We start from the raw sequence: 20,323 nt of genomic DNA, 5'->3' as shown, positions 1-20,323 counted from the left end.
TGGCCCCTGGTGGTGGCATTTTCCATCACTTCATTTCATCAGGGAGGCAGGGATCATGATTTCATGCGCTATGAATTAGAATCTTTTCTCTAGAAAATTGCTTTTTCAAAGTGCCTGGTGGTTCTGACTAAGAGTTTTTGTGCACGGGGGTTTCAGTTAATGTTTGGGTTTTTTTTTTTTTATTATGACTTGAGGGAAAAATCCAAATCTAAAATTAGCCCTTGTTTTCTCAACTTAGATCTTTGTAAATATACCAGCAGTGGTGTGTGTGTGTGTGTGTATGTGTGTGTGTGTGTGTGTGTGTGTGTGTGTGTGTGTATGTATGTATGTCTGGGAGTATGTGTATGTATGTTGCTCTGCATATGTGTGTGAGTGTGTTGGTGTGTGAGTGTGTGTGTGTGTGTGTTTCAGAGAGCATTATTACAATTTCTTGACATTTTCATTGCTGTTTCTTGACATACTTAGTGAGGTTGTAAAGGTTTATTCAGAAGTGGGGGGAGAAAATAACAAAGAAAAAATGGCTGTCTTGCAAATCAACATATGTTTCTAATTTCGAATCCAAAAGTAGAAGACAGGATTGAACGCAAGCTGTGCAGCCTTGGGGGTGCGGGGGAAGCAGGGTCTCTTTTTAAATTGACTTAGAATTTCAGCATTACCCAATGAAAAAAAATGATCCGTTAGAATGAAAAGGAAGTATTAACAATTGTTGAGGACCACTTCTGTGTAGGAGGTTTGAATGAAGTCTAGCCGGGGATGGAAAGGTATAAAAGAAAGCGCATATTCAGACAGGCATGGTGGCTCGAACCTATGACCCCAGCACTCAAAAGGCAGGAAGTTCATTGAGATCGAGGCCGGCATGGGCTACATAGTGAGTTCTAGACCGGTCTGAGCTGTAGCCTGAGACCCTGTCTCAGTGGTTCTCACCCTTCCTAACGCTGAGACCCTTTAATACAGTTCCTCATGTTCTGGTGACTCCAACCATAAAATTATTTTCATTGCTACTTCATAAATGTAATTTTGCTACTGTTATGAATTGTAATGTAAATATCTGATACAAAAGATATCTGATATTTGACCCCTGTGAAAGGGTCATTTGACACCCCCCATGGGTCACAACCCACAGGTTGAGAACTGCTACCCTGTTTAGATAAATAAATAGCCAATTCAAGATGGTAAGTGGGTAACTTCCCCCCCAGACATTCTTTGGGTGTTCACAAAGAAGGTGACCTAGTCTAAGAAGGATTAATTGCTGGGTGAGATGGTTTTGATCTGGGTCCTGAAGAGGGCTAGGAGGACATTCTGGGCAAAGGAAGTGTCAGTCCCAGAAGTACCGGGATGGAAGGGATCCAGCTCATCAGGGCATGAGGTGGTTTCTGTGGATGGAGCTATGCTGGCACCTTGGAAGTGTAGTGGATTGGCCTCACAGGCTTAGGAAACTGTTGCTGTGGTTGTTAAAGTCCCACACATCTATACAGTGGAAACAAGTCTGCACACGTCAGGGCACAGTAGAAAAGGCCACGTTTTTCATACACACTACAAGAAAGCCAAAGCGACAGGCACTGGCAGGAGAGCTACCTTCAAGGCACGATGGGCAGCTTTTACTTCAGAACCATCCATTGGGTTAGAGTTCCCCCCATGAAATCCCTGCCATGCAGATAGAGGCAGTCCTGCTTGGCTGAGATTTCACAGTGAGGCTGGGTTTATGTGGCAGTGGCTGGATGGTACCAGATTATGGTTAATTTTAATTGGCCAAGAGCTGTGGTTTTCTTTCATGGTGTCATGTAAGCATATGGGTCTTGATACAGACCAATTCCCTATATTCCAGCAGGTACAATGATGTTTTAAGCAGGGCAAGGAAATTAGAATAGGTAAATTAAAGAATAGATCCAAGGTGACCACATAGACGCACAAAGACTCTTAAAGCCACCCTACTCTGGGTAAGTCCTTATCTACTGTTGGATGCCACATGTCCCAGCAAACGGATTAAAAGAAAGATTCAGGGTAGGAAATCAAAGTAGTTAAAGGCATCTGAGCCATGGAGACTAATATGTCCTATTTCAGTGACCACTCTCCTTGTACACTTACGTTTTTCTCTGAGTCTCTAGCTCTTGGGTCAAGTCCAGGTAACAAACACTCTGGGCACCGAGGCTCGAGGGGCCAGGGTTGGCCAGGAGCTCAGGCTTCTCAGTCACTTCATCTGTGAGTACCATGTGTTTAGTTGGAAACTAGATTTATTACTTCGTGTTAGTGACAGACAAGGAAGTGAAGCAGCTTCAGACATCGCAAGACTCGGGTACTCCAAGTGCGTGGTTTATCTTTCTCCACCTCACAGCTCTGTGGTCCTGGTGCAGGTCTGTTCTCAGGCTGGTTCTTCCAATGGTGACAAGTGCAGCTAACAGCTCCAGGCTCACACTCCTCTGTTCACCTGCCCCACTGAAGTAATGGTGTTGTGATTTCCCGAGTCATTTCTCCATTAACACAGCCAGACTTCCAGTATTTACAGGCCTTAGTCCAGACTGAGCTGCACATGTTCCTGAACCAAGCACAGTGGCCAGGAAATGTCAGGACCTTATTGGCTAGTTCTGAGTCACAAGTCTATCCCTAGTTTGGGGAGTGGAGAGAGAGGCTCTCACTTCATCTAAACCCCACAGTATATGAGTGAGAAATGCGTTTCTGTTACCGAAAGAAAGGACCATGGCAGCTGTGATGGGTGTGTCAAAGGTATCGCCAGGGATGGGGAAAGGGCAAAGGGCTAGCAGAGAGGGAGTTAGCCACTGCCAGGAGCAGGCAGGAGTAACCTGTAGATTGCTCGTTCTGTCTGGTCGGTGTGTGACTGCGAGGGTCCTCTCCAGCTCTGTCACCAACGGTTTTTATGCTCCACCATGCTCCAGAGCCGACGAGGGAGCTGGCCTCCATCTCACATTCGGGCGTCTGCAGACTGCTCCTTCCTCCGGAATGTAGCCCTGTCCCACCTGTCATCCCAGTATCCACCCCGTAAATTAAACGTATATTTTGACATCTCCAAGCATGCCTCCTGGCAGAACAGCAGGCATTCTTTTCTGTCAGGTCCCATGTGTAACAATTCAGCTTTCTACACAGAGACACACATACACACACTCACAAAAGTACACATATTCACACAGTGATACACTTACATACACATACGCACACACATACACCCATGCATGCATACATACATACACACATGCATATACACACACATACTCACACACATACAAATGGAGAACACATACACACACACTCACAGACATACACACTTACACATGCACACACATACACACATGTACACACATCCATATGCATACACACACGTGCACACATACACACTCACAAAGACACACATATACACACATTCACATACACATGCACACACATGTACCCACACATACACACATGGGGACACACATACACATTCAACAGATACACACACTCACACAGAGACACACACACTCACATACACATGCACACACATACACACACTCACACACACCAGACTTCTCATGGTTTTGCTTGGAGCATCATCTATGGCAGTGCACCTTGATAGATTCCAATAGTACCTGGAAGAAATGGTTTTCTGGTTTCTGTCTGCGAAGAAGCAAGGGAGACCCTTTCCCTGCTGCCAACGTGCCGCAGACCCTACAGGCCATGCATGCCTGTGTGGATTAAGATTAAGTCTTAGCAAAGTCACGCTACAAAGTCTGTGACCTGATTTTCTGCCCAGCTTTCTCAGAGTCTTTCTCTGAGAAAGTCTTTCTCACAGGGCACAAACATCTTTAGAAAGATATTAAAATGCAAAATTGTCTAGAAATTTTTGCGAACACTGATTCACATTCTTCCCTTCTGCTCAGTGATGATTAACCTTTGGAAGTCCCAGTTAGCTGAGTGTGAGGTGCCTTGGCCCTCCTTACCAAGGCTTTCCCATCGGGCATCATGATTCAGGAGGCATAAGGGTGGGAATGAGAAACTTCTCCCGTAAACATGGACTTTTGAACACTTGGTCCCGGGTAGTGGTGTGGTCAGGGGAGGCTGTGACGGCACACCCTTGCTGGAGGAAGTACACCACAGGCTTTGAGAATGAAAAGTTTCACCGACTACCGCTTTGCTGTCCCTGCTTCATGGCTAAAGGATGCGAGCCCTAGCACCCTGCCTGTACCACCACGCCTGCCTCCAGCAGTCACGCTTCCTCCTGATTTGTGACCAGCGTCTGTGGGGACAGGCCATGTGACAACCAGTCTACTTGCTAAGCCTGCCCCAGAGCACCATGGGCCCGTGTAGAGAGCAAATCGCTCTTAACTCTCCCGCACCAGGCTTTCTTTTGTTTGTTATTTTTCCTGTTTAGTTCACCAGACTCTGGCTTATAAACCACTCCCTTCTCTGACAGGCCATTTGGATAAAATAGGATGGAGTCTTGTCCCTCTGGAATCATAAGCCCAAATAAACCTTCCATAAGCTGCTTCCGTCATGGTGTCCTCTCACAGGGACAGACAGGCAGTTAATACAGGATGGGGTGGAAAGACAGGAGTCTCTTCCAAGGTCCAGCATGAGAGTCACCACTACCTTTTAGATAACCCAGTTTATTCCAAGTGAGTGGCCTCAGGGAAAGTTCTTGGGGGTGGTAACTTTCTGCCCATTATTTTCTGTGTGATAGATTTAGGGCGAGGATAGTCAGACACTATGATGGTGCCTCCCAAGAGGCTACTGGCAAACTCTGGGCTTTGACTCCTGCAGGCAAGACACTCACCTTTTGTACCCTGTGAGAATCGAGCTTGCCAAACTTCCAGAATGCAGCAAAGCCTGTCCCACCAGCCTGTCAGAGAAGGAAGTGATTTAGAAGCCAGAGTCTGGGGGGACGGAGAGTGAAAATAAATAATAAAAGCAAGCTTCTGAAGGGGAAAGCTAAGAATAGTGGCTGTCCTCACCAGCCCACAATGCTCCCAGGCAGGCTTAGCTTCAGACTGGTGCCTTGCTCTATCTTTCCAAACTCACCACAGATGCAGGGAGCCAATCAAGGCTCTCCCTCCCTGGGAGCTGGTTGTTCTAACTGCCCTTCTCTTCACAAGTAAGTGTTTCAGGAGGCTTGTGATATGAGACCCACTCTCTCAGGATGCTCTTCCATGACCCCCACTGGGGGCTGGAAGAGTGTTTTCCACTCTACCCAGATCCCTCTTTCTAACATTTTTGCTCTCGGATTTCTGCTTGTGACTTCATCTTCTGGGATAGTTTGAGGTTTCCTTGTCCTCTACCCCAAGGCTTTGAGTAAGACTTAACTGTCACAAAGTACCTGTCTGTATCGGTAACTCTGGCATGTGAGTTACAGTAAATACACAAATGATTTGCAGATCAAGTCAATGAGTTTTGGATACTTTTCGGCCGATAGGAGAAGTAACTAAAAGGCCCATTGGTATTGTGTGCCCATGAATTCTAAGCCATTTATATACAGTATCTCAGTTTATATCACTGGTGAACTTTGAGGGGAGCATTATCATGCCTGTTTTCCTAGGTATGATGTTCTGAGCCAGCCAGATGGCTCGGGGGAAAAGGTGTCTGCCTCGATGGCTGATGACCCAAGTTATAGTGGAAGGAAAGGACCTGAAAGCTGACTCCTGACCTCTGGCAAGCACACTGTGGCATGTGTGCTCTCACACACACATATATTTTAAAAATGTAATAAAAATACCTTAGAGAAGTGATTTGAAGAAAGCAAGTACCTTGAGAAGGAATTGGGTGTGTAAGACAATACCCATGTCCAAACATGAACTCCAGGGTACTTGGTGAATTCCATATTCTGTCTTGTTTGTTGGCTTTGCAGTGCTGAGGACCAGACCTGAGCATCCTTCAAGATAAACAGTGCTCTCCCCGGGAGCTGTGTCCCAGCCCAAGCTTCTCATCTGGTAATATAAGATGTTAGGGTAAGTCAGAAGAATACCAAATGACACTCAAAAAAGTGGTCCCCTCAGGCATCTGTAAACATGTGTGTGCTGCACATGCACATATGTGTGCGCTTACACACACACACACACACACACACACACACACACACACACACTTAGAATTAAATCCTTTAAAAATCATTTCTGTTAGGGGTTGTGGGAAAAAAGGCATACAGGAAAGAAATTAGACACATAATTATAAATCATAGTTAAACTTATGTTGCTATAACATAAAATGTACAGATGAGGGTGAAGTAAAATGGAGCTAGAGAGATAAATCGGGAGCATGTTTGGAGTTATGTTGAAACAGTGAACAATAGAGTAGCACATGTGTGTCTGGTCCTGGCAGAGTCCAGAAGAGGGTGTCAGATCCCTTGGAACCAGAGTTACAGATAGTTGTGAGCTGCCATGTGGATGATGGAAACCAAACCCAGATCCTCTGTAAGAACAGGATCTTAACCAGAGCCATCTCTCCAGCCCCGAGGAGTCAGGCCATTTTCACAGGCATCTCTAATGTGCTCTGAGCGTCCATCCCCCTGCTCCATCCCCTCCGCTGGCCCTTCTCGTCCCCAGTACCGCCTCTGCTCCATCCTCAGTACATACGGGAGTTGATGTAGCTATAAAGTCCAGGATCCACAGGTAAACGTGAAATGCAGTATCTGTCTTTCTAAGACTGAATGGGGCTCCTAACATGTTTTTCCTCCATCTAAAAAATGCTAAGTTAGCAAATCACAGAGACACCAGTCCACAGTCCATACATGTCAGCAACACCATCTGCCAAGTGCCTCCCAACGTAGATGCCCAATGAATGAGTAGAGAAAATGTGGTTTATATACAAAAAAAAAATCTTTTTTTTTCAGTCGTAAAGAAGAATGAAGTCTGTCGTTTGCAGGAAAATGGGAATTATTTTATAAACTGTTCTCTTGGTGGCGCATGCAGCCAGGCGCCCAGCTGAGAGTGAGGACGGAGGAGGAGGGTTGTCACAGGACAGGAAGCCATGGAGAGTTATGGAAGAAGGGCGGCTGAGCAGTATGGAGTGCCCGGTGACAGTACCAGTCACATGACTAAATGAGGCAAACTCTGGCTGTCTACGGTGATGCCGAGCTGAATGATTGCTGAGAGTGTGTAGAGTTGACTCTAGACAGTCAAGCCTCCGTAGCCAAACCACCTTCTAAACACTTATGTTCATAGCTCAGCGCTCTCTCATCTGTGGTCAAAGGTTTATGTGGAGACTCATAACTAGTTGAATTGGTGAGAATGTGTGACAAGTTCATGTTTAGTCCTAAACGGGGCATCTATATCAATTACTCCCTGTCCCCAATCCACAGGAAACATCACGGAAGAAAGGATGGAAAGAATGTCAGGGAAGCATAGAGAGAAGTGCTGAGAAGTTCTGAACATAGCAGAGCCATGGTGCTCATAAACTCATAGCTACTGTAGTTACCTGTCCAAGACCTGTGTAAGATCAAGCCAGTCAGCACTTCTGCACAGATAAAAGTGCTCATGAGGCCCCACCCACAGGTGAGAAGCTATTAGCATCTAATGGTCTCTGTGGGGATGTGGCTGCTGATGTGCTGTCCATGCTCTGGGGGGTGGTGCCACACCCATCAGCCCTGTGAGCATGTGGACACTAATAGGCCTCAGTAGGTTATAAAAAGCTGGGAGGGAATGAAGGTGGGAAGGTGTGTTAGGTAGGCAGATAGTGGGAGAGTGAAGGGTGGATATGGTCAAGATGCACTGTCTACATGTATGAAACCATCAAAGGAAAAAATAAATTTTCTTTAAAAAGCAAAGCTTCTTCCACAAATGAGCATGAACAAGAAGCTGAGCCCAGCGCCATAGGATTCCTTGCAGGGTGTCGGTTGCTTGTTGTGATGGTTCTATGCAGGATTTTCATCCTATTTCTTGGATCTGCTTCCTGCGTACACCCATCATGTTCCTCTCCCTCTCATCACCACGTGTCTTGAAGCATCTGTGCTCACTGGCATCATTTTCTCATTTCTCTTCCAGTTCTGTGCGACTTCTCTGGACGTCCCATCTCCTCTCCTCCATGAATTCCCATTTCTCTCTGCTCACTTCCTTCCTCCCTGTCAGCCCTGCTGTCTCATCCACCCCTGTGGTTTTCTTTGCATGTGCTTGAGCAGGCTTCCGAGTCAGAGCCTCCACCTTGTATTGCTCTCCTAAGCCCTAGCCTGCCTTGCCCATGTGTTCCAAATAACAAACTAAATTGTACCCTGGTATCTTGGTGTAAGCTGTATCTATCACAGTAAAAGCCTGTCGTTCTTAGAAGGTTGATAAACCATTCAACCTTCTCCCCATCACTATTGTACATATCCTGTCAATCAACCATCATCCAACACCTAACCATCCACCTTATGTGTCTCCGCATGTCACAAATTACCAGCAGTGGATATGAAATTGGAAAAATATCTTAATAAAAATATAGTTCTTAATGTCGATTTGAACCCAATATTCTATCCACTCTATTTCTTTAGACAACTTACCACAATCTCTATGCACAGCCTGACAGTTTTTGGCTTCCAAAGAGACTGGGGGGGAGACATGAATATTTAATCTGTTTCCCATTGAATTATCCAAAAAGAAAGCAGAAATGGAAACTCCACCTACTCACTAGCCCTAGTTGCGCAACTGAACATTCTCAAATTTTATGGTTGGGGTCACAAGGGAAAACTCCAAATGAAACCGCAGGTCTTTAATCCATGTGTGTCCCTCCTTAGCAGGCAGGAGGGTGGGCCCTTACCTTCCCTGTAGCTGACAGGCTTTGTTTAGATGCCAAACAAACGGAGATGTGTTCTTGGAAAATGCTGGGTAGCTGGGGCATACCAAAAGGAGTTTGGGATGGTTTATGTGGTTTGTAAGTTCTTCGGGCCAAACTCCCTTCCTGTTGCTTTTTTCCAGATTTGGGAACGATGTGAACAGCAGGGCTATCCTCACCACCTGGCTGGCTTTCCAATTGGCCTTACTGTTTTACACTAACAAGACCAGTCCAGTCCTCTAAAGAACCCCTTTTTATTTTTTATTTCTATTTTTATTTTGAAGCTTGCTGCTAACAGAACAGTTGGACCATGGAAGATACCAGCTCCCTTTACCCTCAGTTTAGGCACAAACAGAGCTAGTTCCATCTTCTGTGAAAAGGAGTTCCCATCAGCTGCCCACTCACCCCTGTTCCTTTAGTCCTGGAAGGGATGGGATCCATTTGGTATTGTAATTAGCTTCTACCCAAGGCTGACAGTACTGAAAATTTCAAAGTAGTGGCTGATGGTCATGAATTTAGTCATGTCCAGTGTTCCCACCATGTTCCCACCAGTGTTCCCACAGTGTTCCCACCATGTTCCCACCGTGTTCCCACAGTGTTCCCACCATGTTCCCACCAGTGTTCCCACCATGTTCCCACCAGTGTTCCCACAGTGTTCCCACCGTGTTCCCACCATGTTCCCACTGTGTTCCCACTGTGTTCCCACCATGTTCCCACAGTATTCCCACCATGTTCCCACCATGTTCCCACCGTGTTCCCACAATGTTCCCACAGTGTTCCCACCAGTGTTCCCACCAGTGTTCCCACAGTGTTTCTACCATGTTCCCACCAGTGTTCCCACCATGTTCCCACCAGTGTTCCCACCATGTTCCCACCAGTGTTCCCACCATGCTCCCACCAGTGTTCCCACCATGTTCCCACCAGTGTTCCCACCATGTTCCCACCAGTGTTCCCACCATGTTCCCACCATGTTCCCACCAGTGTTCCCACCATGTTCCCACCAGTGTTCCCACCATGTTCTCCTAACAACTTCTTCATTCTCTTCCTTCTCAGTTGGCACTGAGATGGTATGTATGGCATGTGCACACACGTGTGTATGTGTGTTGTCAGGTGTGTGTGCAGGTGCCTATCCATATGTTTGGGCATGTCTAACATCTTTCTCTTCCTTTCCTACTTTATTCATAGAAGCAAAGTCTCTCAGTGAAACCCAGAACTCGCCTGTAAGGTTGGTCTCCATGTATTCCCTGTATCTGTCTTCCTAGGTTGGAATTGCAGGCGGCATTTTGACTGGGTCCTAGGAATCTCCAGTCCTCTTTCTCACGCAGCAAGTGTTTCAACTGTCGAGCCATCTCCCTAGCCCGGCTCTGTTTTCTTTTTTCCAAGGATGTACATATTTGCTTGTGTCTTCTACTCCTTCTGTATCTGTGCATTAGTATCTTCTCTCCCCTCACTACAATTTTAGCAGGATTTGAGGGAAAGAGGATATAATCATTAGTCAATCATTTTTAACTAGAATCTTAGTTTTTTGTGTGTATGCTTGTGATTTTTGCTTCCAAACTCTGGACAGATGTGGATTGACTAACTCTCCTGACCACCATGCAGCATGTCAGGCATTTTTGGTAATTCTTACTGAAAAACAAGAAGATGAAATGAATTTGTTTCAAGGTTCCTTTTTGGCTAACTAATGTATAGAACAAAATACAATATGAAAGTTTAACTAGATAACGAATATAGGATAGGCATGATGTTACGAAATGGCTCAGTTACGCTTTGGAGGTTGGCACGAAAGTCAAAGCTCGCTTTTCTCAATTGCATTTTCAGAGATTTGACGCTTGTATCTAACTTTGTATTCAGATCCCCAAAGAAAGTGTTCCATTACCCAAGGGTGGGACTGTGTTTGTGTGCAGCAAGTTGGGGTACCACCTCCCCCCCTCAACCATGGCTGTATCATCTCTGAGTGGATCTCAGAAGGCAAAGAGTGCCTGCCAGACTGAACAACTGGCTAAGGTGGGTGAAGAGGAGCTATGGGTGGTTCACCATCTAACCCACCCGACACTGCTATGCCATGACTGACTTAAGCTATTCCCTCTCATCAAAGGGGAGCTTTCGGCTACTAGAGACAGCCTGGAGCTCTCTGCCCCTGTTCCACTAAAGGCAAACACACCTCCACCAGAATGAAGGATCAAGCCAGGCTTCTTCCAGAACTCCAAACCAGCTGGTTGTAAGAATTTTAAATGTGTGTTTAAAAATGCATCTGCTCTTCCCGTGTGACTTCCATGTCCTTTTTAATGCGAGCAAGTGGAGAGTCTGTAGTTTGAAGTCCAACTAGGAACTGTACTCCTGCACTAACCGCTTCCCTGGTTTTGCTGGTCCCTTGCATATTCATACAATGGGTGCTCCATCCCTCGTGTTGATAGGCTGCCTGCCTGACACACTCAGTGTCGACTGCATCCATCTTCTCAGGGTAGAAAAACATGGCACTTGTACAAGAACTTGGCTTATATATTTTGAGAAACCTAAAGCCTTGAGAAGCTTTTCTGAACTGGTATTTTGAAACTTCTAATGCCCCAATTAAAGGGCTTTACAGTTTTCTGAGCTTCACAGCTCAGCCTGGTGTAATCGGGATTGGGAGGCTTCCAGGGGAGGAGGTCAAAACAAGGGCAGATTCATGCATAATGTATGTGGGTTTAATAAGCATCCTTCCATACTGCAGCTTCTTGTCATGGCTTCCTATAAAACTTCACAAGCCACAGGCACGATCACTATTATTTTTTAAAAGAGTAACAGAAGGAAATGTCCTGCCTCTCCAAATCTAAGTTGTTCCAGGACTTAAATGACTTTATACAGATGCCTCACAACAAAAATATACTCCTGGCAGTGATCTCCATCAACTTACATGAGGGCTAAGAATCCCAACAAGCATTTCCCAGTTACAAAGTGAAGATAGTTTAATGCCCAGAGGAACAGAGGTTAAACAATGACCACTGAACCTGGAGACAAAGTAGGCAAGAAGGTACACGTTAAACAACCAAGACTCTAAGAAGCAGTTGCAGGGGGAGGTGGTGGTATATTTGCAATCACAACCCTGAGGCAGAAAAAGCAGAAGTTCAAGGTTACCCTCTTCCACTACCCAGAGAGTTTGAGGCCAGTTTGACTTCATGAATCTTTGTCTCAAAAAAGGTTTAAAATTTTAACAAAGCAATTTCCCACCAATTTTATTCAACATCTATTTTACAAGATGAGTTTGTATCAGGTTTGAATGGAACCTTGGGGAATGCCTAAGATCTTACCATGCTAGCACATACTGTCTACTGTTGACTCCAAACTCCCTTATCTACTGTTTCTCACACAGAAAGTCTTAGGAGGATCTTCCTCTGGGTCACATGGACTCATGTTTAGACTTGACACACCCCAAGAATCTAGAGTTCCTACCGTAGTATATGAGGTTTGGAGTCTCCTTTTGGTAGATAATAGCTAGCAGGAATTGGATCACTACCAGGGGCAGGGAACTTAAAAGGGTCTGCTCCTTTCTTGGTCAGTTCTGAAGATTAGGAAATGCTCCCTTTATATGAAACTGAGTGTTAGTTGTGAAACTTGCAGTTATAAATTATAGCCCATCTTTTTAGTTTCTCTTGAAAAGCCCCCGACACTATTTAGATATAGCCAAAAGCAGCAGTGAGGAGGCCTTAGGAAGACTGGAGAATCTTATGTGTTTGTCATGAGCATCTGTATATAGAGTACTCTAGTCATGTGTGTGAACAATTCTGATCCACAAGGTCTAAAACAGCTCAACCCCAGGGTTGGCGAAAAGGATTCAGTTGCTCTTCAGCCACAGGATGGAACAGAATTCCTATAAAACTAGGGTGATTCCTCAAAAGAAGGGAGGTGGAATGGTGCTGAGTAGCCCACAATGTCTCAGTCACCACATATGCCTTCCCGTGGTGCGGCACAACAGGAAAGAGAGGATTCTCTTTTCTACCACAGGAAAAATTCAATTACCGGCTTCCCTTTTCCTACGTCTGTTTGGGGCTATCAATCTGGCAAGCATTCTTTTAGGGCAAGGCCAGATATGGTACTTCATAGGCCTTAATCCAGCACTAAGTGGAAATTTACTGAATAATCTTCCCTTCAAAACAGGTTGTTTGATACAGACGGGAGAATTGAATCAGGAATGCTCCATTCTGTTCTCCTGGTAAGGGCACACACAGGAGTCACCTTGATCATGTCCCACACGGGTAGATAGGAACTCTCACATTCAGTGGAGGGAGACCCTGGGGCCACTCTGGCCAACTCCAGCTCTGTTCTTCCTGGTCGTATGTAGCCAGTCCAAGAAGAAAAGAGCATTGTGGGATTCCTCCTTGGCAAATGGCTCCACTCTACCAAGCCTCATGGTCCATTGCTGTTGGTTTTGATTCAGAGATTTAGGGGATTTGGGAGGTGGAAAAGATAAAGCCTTAGGGATTTTTCAGTCATGCAGTTCCCTTAAAGAAACAATTAACAGCTGACCAACTTGCTAGTGGAGCCAGTCTCTAAACGTGTGTCCCTATGGTATAGGGGACTCAGATTTTAACTTTTGCTTATTTTATTTTGCCATCTAACTTTATTTTTTGTGGAGGTAGGAATCAAACATGCAGGGTCTCACACATGCTGGCCACCACTGCGCCTCTAGCCCAGGAGTTGTTCCTTATCATCCCTCTGGGTCCCAAAGGACTGCTTCCATCTTTGCTCTGCCTCAAAACAACTCAAAACACACATTAGACATGTAATTGGAGAGCTTTGTGTATTTTTGTGTGTCCTCCCAAGTCCCAGTCTTACGTCTTGCTGTTCTTCTGACTTCTGGCCTCACTCTTACCATTTGAAGTGGAGTATTTAGACCAGCAGTCCTGCTTCTGGATGACTAAGACTCTCAGCTACCTTGAACTTCTGGGCGTGTGTATCAGAGGGATTTTGAGGAACACTGGTTTCCCTGCCCATCACTTGCCTTTTCCTTGTGTGAGGTGACTGGTCAGCTGGGCCATGTCCCCACCACACCCAGGAGCAGGAAGAAGAAAAGAGATGCCGTCTCATGGGAACTCCAAGGAGCCTTGTCACTGCCTCACTGCTGTTCCCTGGAGCTCCAAAACACACCCGCTCCTTGTCACTGGTACCCTCCCGAGTCGCTTGTTCTTCCTGCTAGGAGGCAGGAGCCCTTGCTTGCCTGTTCTCTCCTTTTGAAATCTTTACTCTAAATTGGTGGATAAAGAGTTTGTTTCGTTACAGCATGCCCAAACATATTTTGTTGTGCTTCACCCCTCCACTTTCTCTCCAGCTCAGCTGCCGGCATGAGGCTTTCATCCGTGTGTCCTGTCGTCTTCTCTTTCAACACTCCTTACTTCCCCCACACCTACACACAACTGTGTGCAGGAGAATAGATGCTTTTCTTTCTGAATCTGGGTCACCTTGTTTAAAGGAATAATTTCCAGATCAATCCAAAGTTGTCACATTTCACCTTTTATAGCCAAATAAATGGCCTTTGCTGTACGCAGCAAGCTGGCATTATCCGTTTGTCTGTTAATGGGCATCTGGGTTGGATCCAGTTCATTGCCTCTGCGAAGAGAACAGTGAACATGGATGTTTAAGTATCGAAGTCATGGGATACAGAGTCCTTTGGTCATAGACTGCAGTGCGGCAGCTGGGTCATAGGATAGTTCAGTTTTTTGAGAAAACTTCACCCTGGTTTCCATCGGGCTTTACCAATCCGCACTCCCGCCAACAGCAGAAATGTTTTCTTCTTTCTGCATGGCCTCTTCAGCCTTTGGTGTTATGATCTCCTGAGGACAGCCATTGTGAGTAAAATAAGATAGAACGTCAAAGTAGTTTCAGTTTGCATTTCCCTGAAAGTTAAGGCTGTTGAACCCTTTTTAAAAGATTTATTGGCCATTGTCTCTCTTTTTTAAGAACTGCTTGTTCATTCTACTAACCCGTTTCTTGATTGGCATTTTGGACTGTTTTGCATGTTTAATTTTTGAAGTTCTTTATCTATTCTAGATATTAACACCTGACTGAGATAAAGCTGGCCAAGATTCTCTACCCTTCTGTAGGCTGCCTGTTCCTTTTACTGTGAGAAACTTTTTACATTTTCATGTAGTCCTATTTGTTAAGTCTTGGGACATGTAGAAACTACAGAGGCAACACCCTTATCTTCCCAAGGGAACACTAGATTTGTGGGAAAAGGAATCTGGGGGAAAGCTCCTCTCCCCTTCATTTCTGGCCACTCTCCAGGCATTCCTCACAGGTTCCTATTAGATGAAAGCATTGGTCTGTTTCTTAGTTACTCTTCCCAGTCCCACTCTTGTTCTCAGAGATGACGTCTCGGGAGAAACAGCCTGCATGTGAGCCTCATGTGAGACTCTGCCTCTGGGAGGACATGGACAGAAAATACTACGAAATGAGAAAGCACAGTGACCCACAAGCTAGGGATTTGAATTTGGGTCCACATGTTTGCATGAGTGCTCTAGTCCACTGAGCCCACACTGAACACGGCCAGCAGACTGAACAGGTCGTGAGAGGATGGAGTGGAGAGTGAGAGAGGAGAGATGGCAAGAGAGGGGACCAGGAGCCAAGAGAGACGGTCAGGCAGAAACGACTGGACTACACAGGGGTCAGAGGCTAAGGAAAGGGCAGCAGAGCTCAGGAGCTGCAGGACGGGGTTCAGGACGGGGTGAAAAGTGCTGAGAGGAGCCAGGAGTCTATCACAGGAAGAGCCTGACAACCAGTATCGGCTTTGATACATCAAATATAACAATATATACTTGATAAAATCCGTAAAGTCTCCTGAAGTCAAGTCCTTGGGGTTTTTTGTTTTGTGTTGTTTTTTGGTTTTTGGTTTTGTTTGTTTTTTCTTTTAGTTGGTTTTTTTGTTTGTTTGTTTGTTTGTTTGTTTGTTTTGGGTTTTTTTTTTTTTTGAGACAAGGTTTCTCTGTGTAGCCCTGGCTGTCCTGGAACTCACTCTATAGACCAGGCTGGCCTCGAACTCAGAGATCTGCCTGCTTCTGTCTCCTGAGTGCTCGGATTAAAGGCATATGCCGTTCAGATCTTTCTGATCTGGACACCATTTCTAAACATTCTGGCTCTCTGTCAATTTTCTGCCAGTGGTAGAAGGCTATAGTTCCAATAACAAGAATAAACAAAGCTTTAAAAGTTTACAAGCACATACTGTCCTAACATTCAAAAGACAGAGACTAGAGGAACTGCTTACAAATTCCTGGAAAAATTCTAAAGTAAATTTAAAAAAGATTCCTTGATAGCATAAGCAAAGAAAATACTGATTGCTTGAAAATGACATAAATCTTTGAAGAAAAAAGTAATGTGCAAACCCATCTCATCTCTCCCTCTCCTGCTCCTGCTGGACAGGAAGAAGAGAGCACTGCTTTCTATGGTGGATGTGGATGTCAGCAGGGAGGTCAGCAAACTCCATCCGTGCAGATGAGAAGAGAATGGGCTACATGGAGCAAAACAGAGCTTTGCAAACAAAGGCACAGGGTGTTCATGAAGGTCAAGGCCACAGCTCAAGTCAGAGTGGGACTGTACATTCCTTTTCCTGGTGAAATAGAGCAAAGAAAGACACCTACAGAGTGAAAGGCAGATGTAGCCTTCCTCAAGAACGGGAAACATCTCTGTCTGAGGAAGGAAGGAAGGAAGGAAGGAAGGAAGGAAGGAAGGAAGGAAGGAAGGAAGGAAGGAAGACAAATGGAATCCTTAGGCCACAATTCCAATATAAGCAGAAATAGCTAGAAGTTTGACTCCTACAGGATGAGAGAAGCCCCCGACAGGGTGTGAACACAAATGGGGGCTTATCAGAAAGGGCTTGAAAGGACTCATTTACAAACCCTCTTACAAGAAAAAGAGAATGGTCATGGATATAGCTCAATTGGTTGGATACTTGCCTGGTATCCATTGCCTGGTTGCACTCCCCAGTACCCCACAAACTGGGCATGGTGGTGTAAATCTGCAATCCCAGCACTAAAGAGGTAGATACAGCAGACCAGAAGTTCAAGCTTATCCTTGGCTATGTAGGGAGTTTGATTCCAACTTGGAACATATGAAATACTATCTCAAAGGAATAGTGGAGAGAGGGAGTGAAGGAGGGAGGGAGGGAGAGAGAGAGAGAGAGAGAGAGAGAGAGAGAGAGAGAGAGAGAGAGAGAGAGAGAATGAAATGCTTGGACTTTAGTAAACTCTATTAAAGGCAAATAGAAGCCTCCGCTTGAGGTGGGGTTTTCTTTCATATTCTCTCTATCACATATTTATGTAATGATGAAGGAGCCTGCCTCCATTTTAGGCTTAAAATCCATCTTGTAGCAAAGAAAAACCAGGCCTGTTCCTGTTTATGATAAACATCTGTTTCTCACGGATTGGGCTGTGCCCCACCTGTAGCCTTCATTATAAATGGCTCTGTACTGCCTGTTCCAGGAAACAACAATCACGTCTTTGTTTGAAAAAGTTGTAATGACCATCTTGCAACCCTGCCTTTGTTTCAATAGGTTGTATGACTGCCTTGTTATGACCACTTTTGAAACCATGTTTTTATTTCAGGAGGTTGTTATGACTAACTTGTTATGCTTATGTTCTGCTCCTGTAACCCCGCCTATTTGCCTGCCAAATCCCCCATTTGGAAACCCCCTACCCTGAGCTATAAAGGCCTTGTCTTCCTCAAGTCCAATGCTGATCTCTTGAACCCCACTTTTAGAGGGGACACAGCCTGTGTACACAAACAAAAAGGCTTGCTTTAATTCATTTGGCCATGATGATTTGGGTTGGTGGTCTTTCTCATCTTCGGGATTAACAGTAACATGTATTTCATCTGTATGTCTACAAATACACCTACATATGTAGCCTGTGTGCATAGGCATGTAGTCTCCAAAGCAATATTAAAAATAAATAATATTAGTGTAGAATTGAAAGCAGAAGCCAGTTGCTGGGTATGTAGTTTGTCACACCTAGTCTCCTTGACACTGACCCACAGAAGACTGTGTGGGTCAACCATGACTTCTCATATTACAACCTATGCTGTGGCCAGCAGAAATTTGTGTCATGCTTGCTTATTATAGTATGCTTTCTCACTTTGTGCCGTTCTGGGTGATTCTAACTAACTGTGGCTATGCTGCATTCCAAGGTAACTTTTTCAATCACTTGGTGTCTGAGTGTTGCTGAATTTCAGGAAGGAACCTGGGCTGTTTGTTCTTTTGCACTCGGGTGCTTCAATGGTTTGACCTGGCAGACTGAGACTCTCATCTCCTCTCCAAACCAAAGTTCAGCAGAAACTTGCCTGGTTTCTGTGGTAAACAGATTTCTGCGGCGAGCTGGGAACTTTATAACAACGTGACATGCAAGGAAAATCTGATTCCACACACACATCCCACAGACAATCCAGCACATTATTCAAACGAATACTAACTGCACTGTGATCACTTAATAAAAAGCCTGGTTTGAATGCCTGTGTGTATGTTTCCCCTTGGTGTACAGTTTGCAGTTTTTTGCAGTGAAAGGTAACTGTCTGCTGAGTGCCAATGTGTGGGAAAGAGTAAACAGTACTGCTATGTGGCCGTGGAAACCAGCCAGGTGGGGTTGAATACACCCAGATTTCTCTTTCCCAAGCCAAAAGGAGGATCTCTGGCTTCTATCTGTGACCCTTGGTTCCAGAGGAGGTGGTAGGAAGAGATGGACAGCCACCAGGAAAAGTGTCTTGTGTATGTTCAGACACATTTTCTTATGTTAAAATCAGTACATCAGTACATAACATTCATATACATTGATGAGTGCATTACATTCATAACTCTATTCTCCCATCCTTCCCAACTTCAACATCCCTAGTATCTCCCTCAGTAACTCCTCTGAAATATAGGCTGGCTCTGAGAAGTCTGTTGGAATAAATATTCCTGGAGGAAAAGTCTTTTGTCTCTTACATTTCTTAATTTAATTTTTTGAGAATTTCATAAAAGAGTACTGTATTTACATAATTTCCACCCTTCTCTGCCCCTCATATAACTCCTCTCATGTTTCCCTAATTCCTTCTTAAATTCATGAGGTTTTCTGCTTTAATTAATATCATGTTACACACACACTACACACACTCATGTATACACATGTATATGTAAATACAACCTGCTGAGTCCACTTAGTGTTGGCTATATGTTTATGTGTTTAGGGCTGACCGTTCAGATTGGATGACCTATCAGGGGCCCATCCTTAGAGAAGACTGAATCTCCCTTGCTCAGCAGCCATTGATTTTCAGTAGCATCTAGGGTTGGGGGCCGGTGAGATTCCCCCCAACCTCATGGATGTACCAGCTGGGTCGTCACTGTCCTGGTCTTGCTTAAACAACCATTTAGTTGAGATTTTATAAGTACAGCTTCCTTGTCCTGTGGGTCATAACCCCTTTGGGTTTTTGTTGTTGTTGTTGTTGGGGGAGTACTTGTAACAGAGGCCTTCAACATCCCTCATTCTCAGTATGGGTCTGCAGTCATCCACACCATTGCAAAAGACACTTCCAAGCCCATAGCAGCCGGCAGCAGCATGGATCATGGATTTCCACATGACTTTGGTTGGCAGCATGGGCCATGGACATCAACATGGCCTCCAGTGGCAACATGGACCACAGACACCAGCAAGGCCTCCTACAGCAGCGCAGACCACCAAAGTCTTTCAAGGAGACTTAGTCCAGAACATGAACCGTTCTTTATCTCAGCTATCTTGTTGTTGTTCAGTCAGGGTGACCGTGTGTCTGGAGGCAGGACCTGCGAGATCTCCAGGCTGCTGTGCACCGCCCTGCTCTCTGCTCCAGACACCCTGCTGGCAGCTTTGGCATGATCATCATGCTTCTGCACTCTGCTCCCCACAGCAGGGGGAGCAGCACACGCGGTGGCAGCAGCAGCTGGTGGCCCAAGGACCCGACCCACTCATGAACAACATGCTCCTGTGTCTACGGCAGGGCTCCCACTGCTGAGAGCCACCAGATCCACCTCTCTCCACTCTGCGTGCCACCTGCTCTGCCACCTTCTTTTTCGGATTCCATGAAACCATTTTCAAAGCATTTCCCCATAAGACCTGCCATTTTTTAAGTTGTTCTGGAGGTATTGTGTGCTCCACAGACCCATTCCTCACTGCATCTCCCTTAGAAGCTTCTGTGGGTCTCTCAGACTTCTCAGAGTAGCCTGAGGCCCTGAGGGTGCTGGCACATGTCACCATCTTCTCTTGGTCTTAGAAAATTATCTTCTAGTCCTCCCATAAGTCACACACACACACACACACACACACACACACACACACACACACACACGGTTTTCAGCAAATGGATATGATGATCAATATTAATTGTCAACTTGTCTGGACCTGAGAGAGCCCCTGAACATGTCTGTGGGGAATTATCTTGATTGATTGGAGTAGGAAGACCCAGTTTGGTTGTGGGCTAGGCTATTTCCTGAGGTGATCTTGGATTGTATACAATGGAGAAAAAGATAAGCATGTTTCTCGACTCTGCGTTTATCCCTCAAACTCCTGCCACTGTGACTTGGCTACCCTGAGAGGCTGCAGTCTGTGAGCCAGAGCAGAACAGGAAA

The 20,323-nt window shown here is 45.3% G+C and overlaps 1 protein-coding gene across 1 annotated transcript in view; it reads left to right on the top strand.

Annotated features, from left to right (window-relative positions):
- Positions 1-19,710, top strand: part of LOC131914612 (uncharacterized) — a 45,094-nt gene extending 25,384 nt beyond the window's left edge. Inside the window, 1 exon segment of the mRNA XM_059267220.1 lies at positions 19,606-19,710. Coding sequence (XP_059123203.1) covers positions 19,606-19,710 — 105 coding nt within the window.
- Positions 19,711-20,323: the final 613 nt, after the last annotated feature.

Source organism: Peromyscus eremicus, chromosome 7 (assembly GCF_949786415.1).
Source record: "Peromyscus eremicus chromosome 7, PerEre_H2_v1, whole genome shotgun sequence".
NCBI classification, from domain to species: Eukaryota; Metazoa; Chordata; class Mammalia; order Rodentia; family Cricetidae; genus Peromyscus; species Peromyscus eremicus.
Note: the sequence above shows the minus strand (reverse complement) of the source record. Positions and strands in the feature narration are given on the sequence as shown.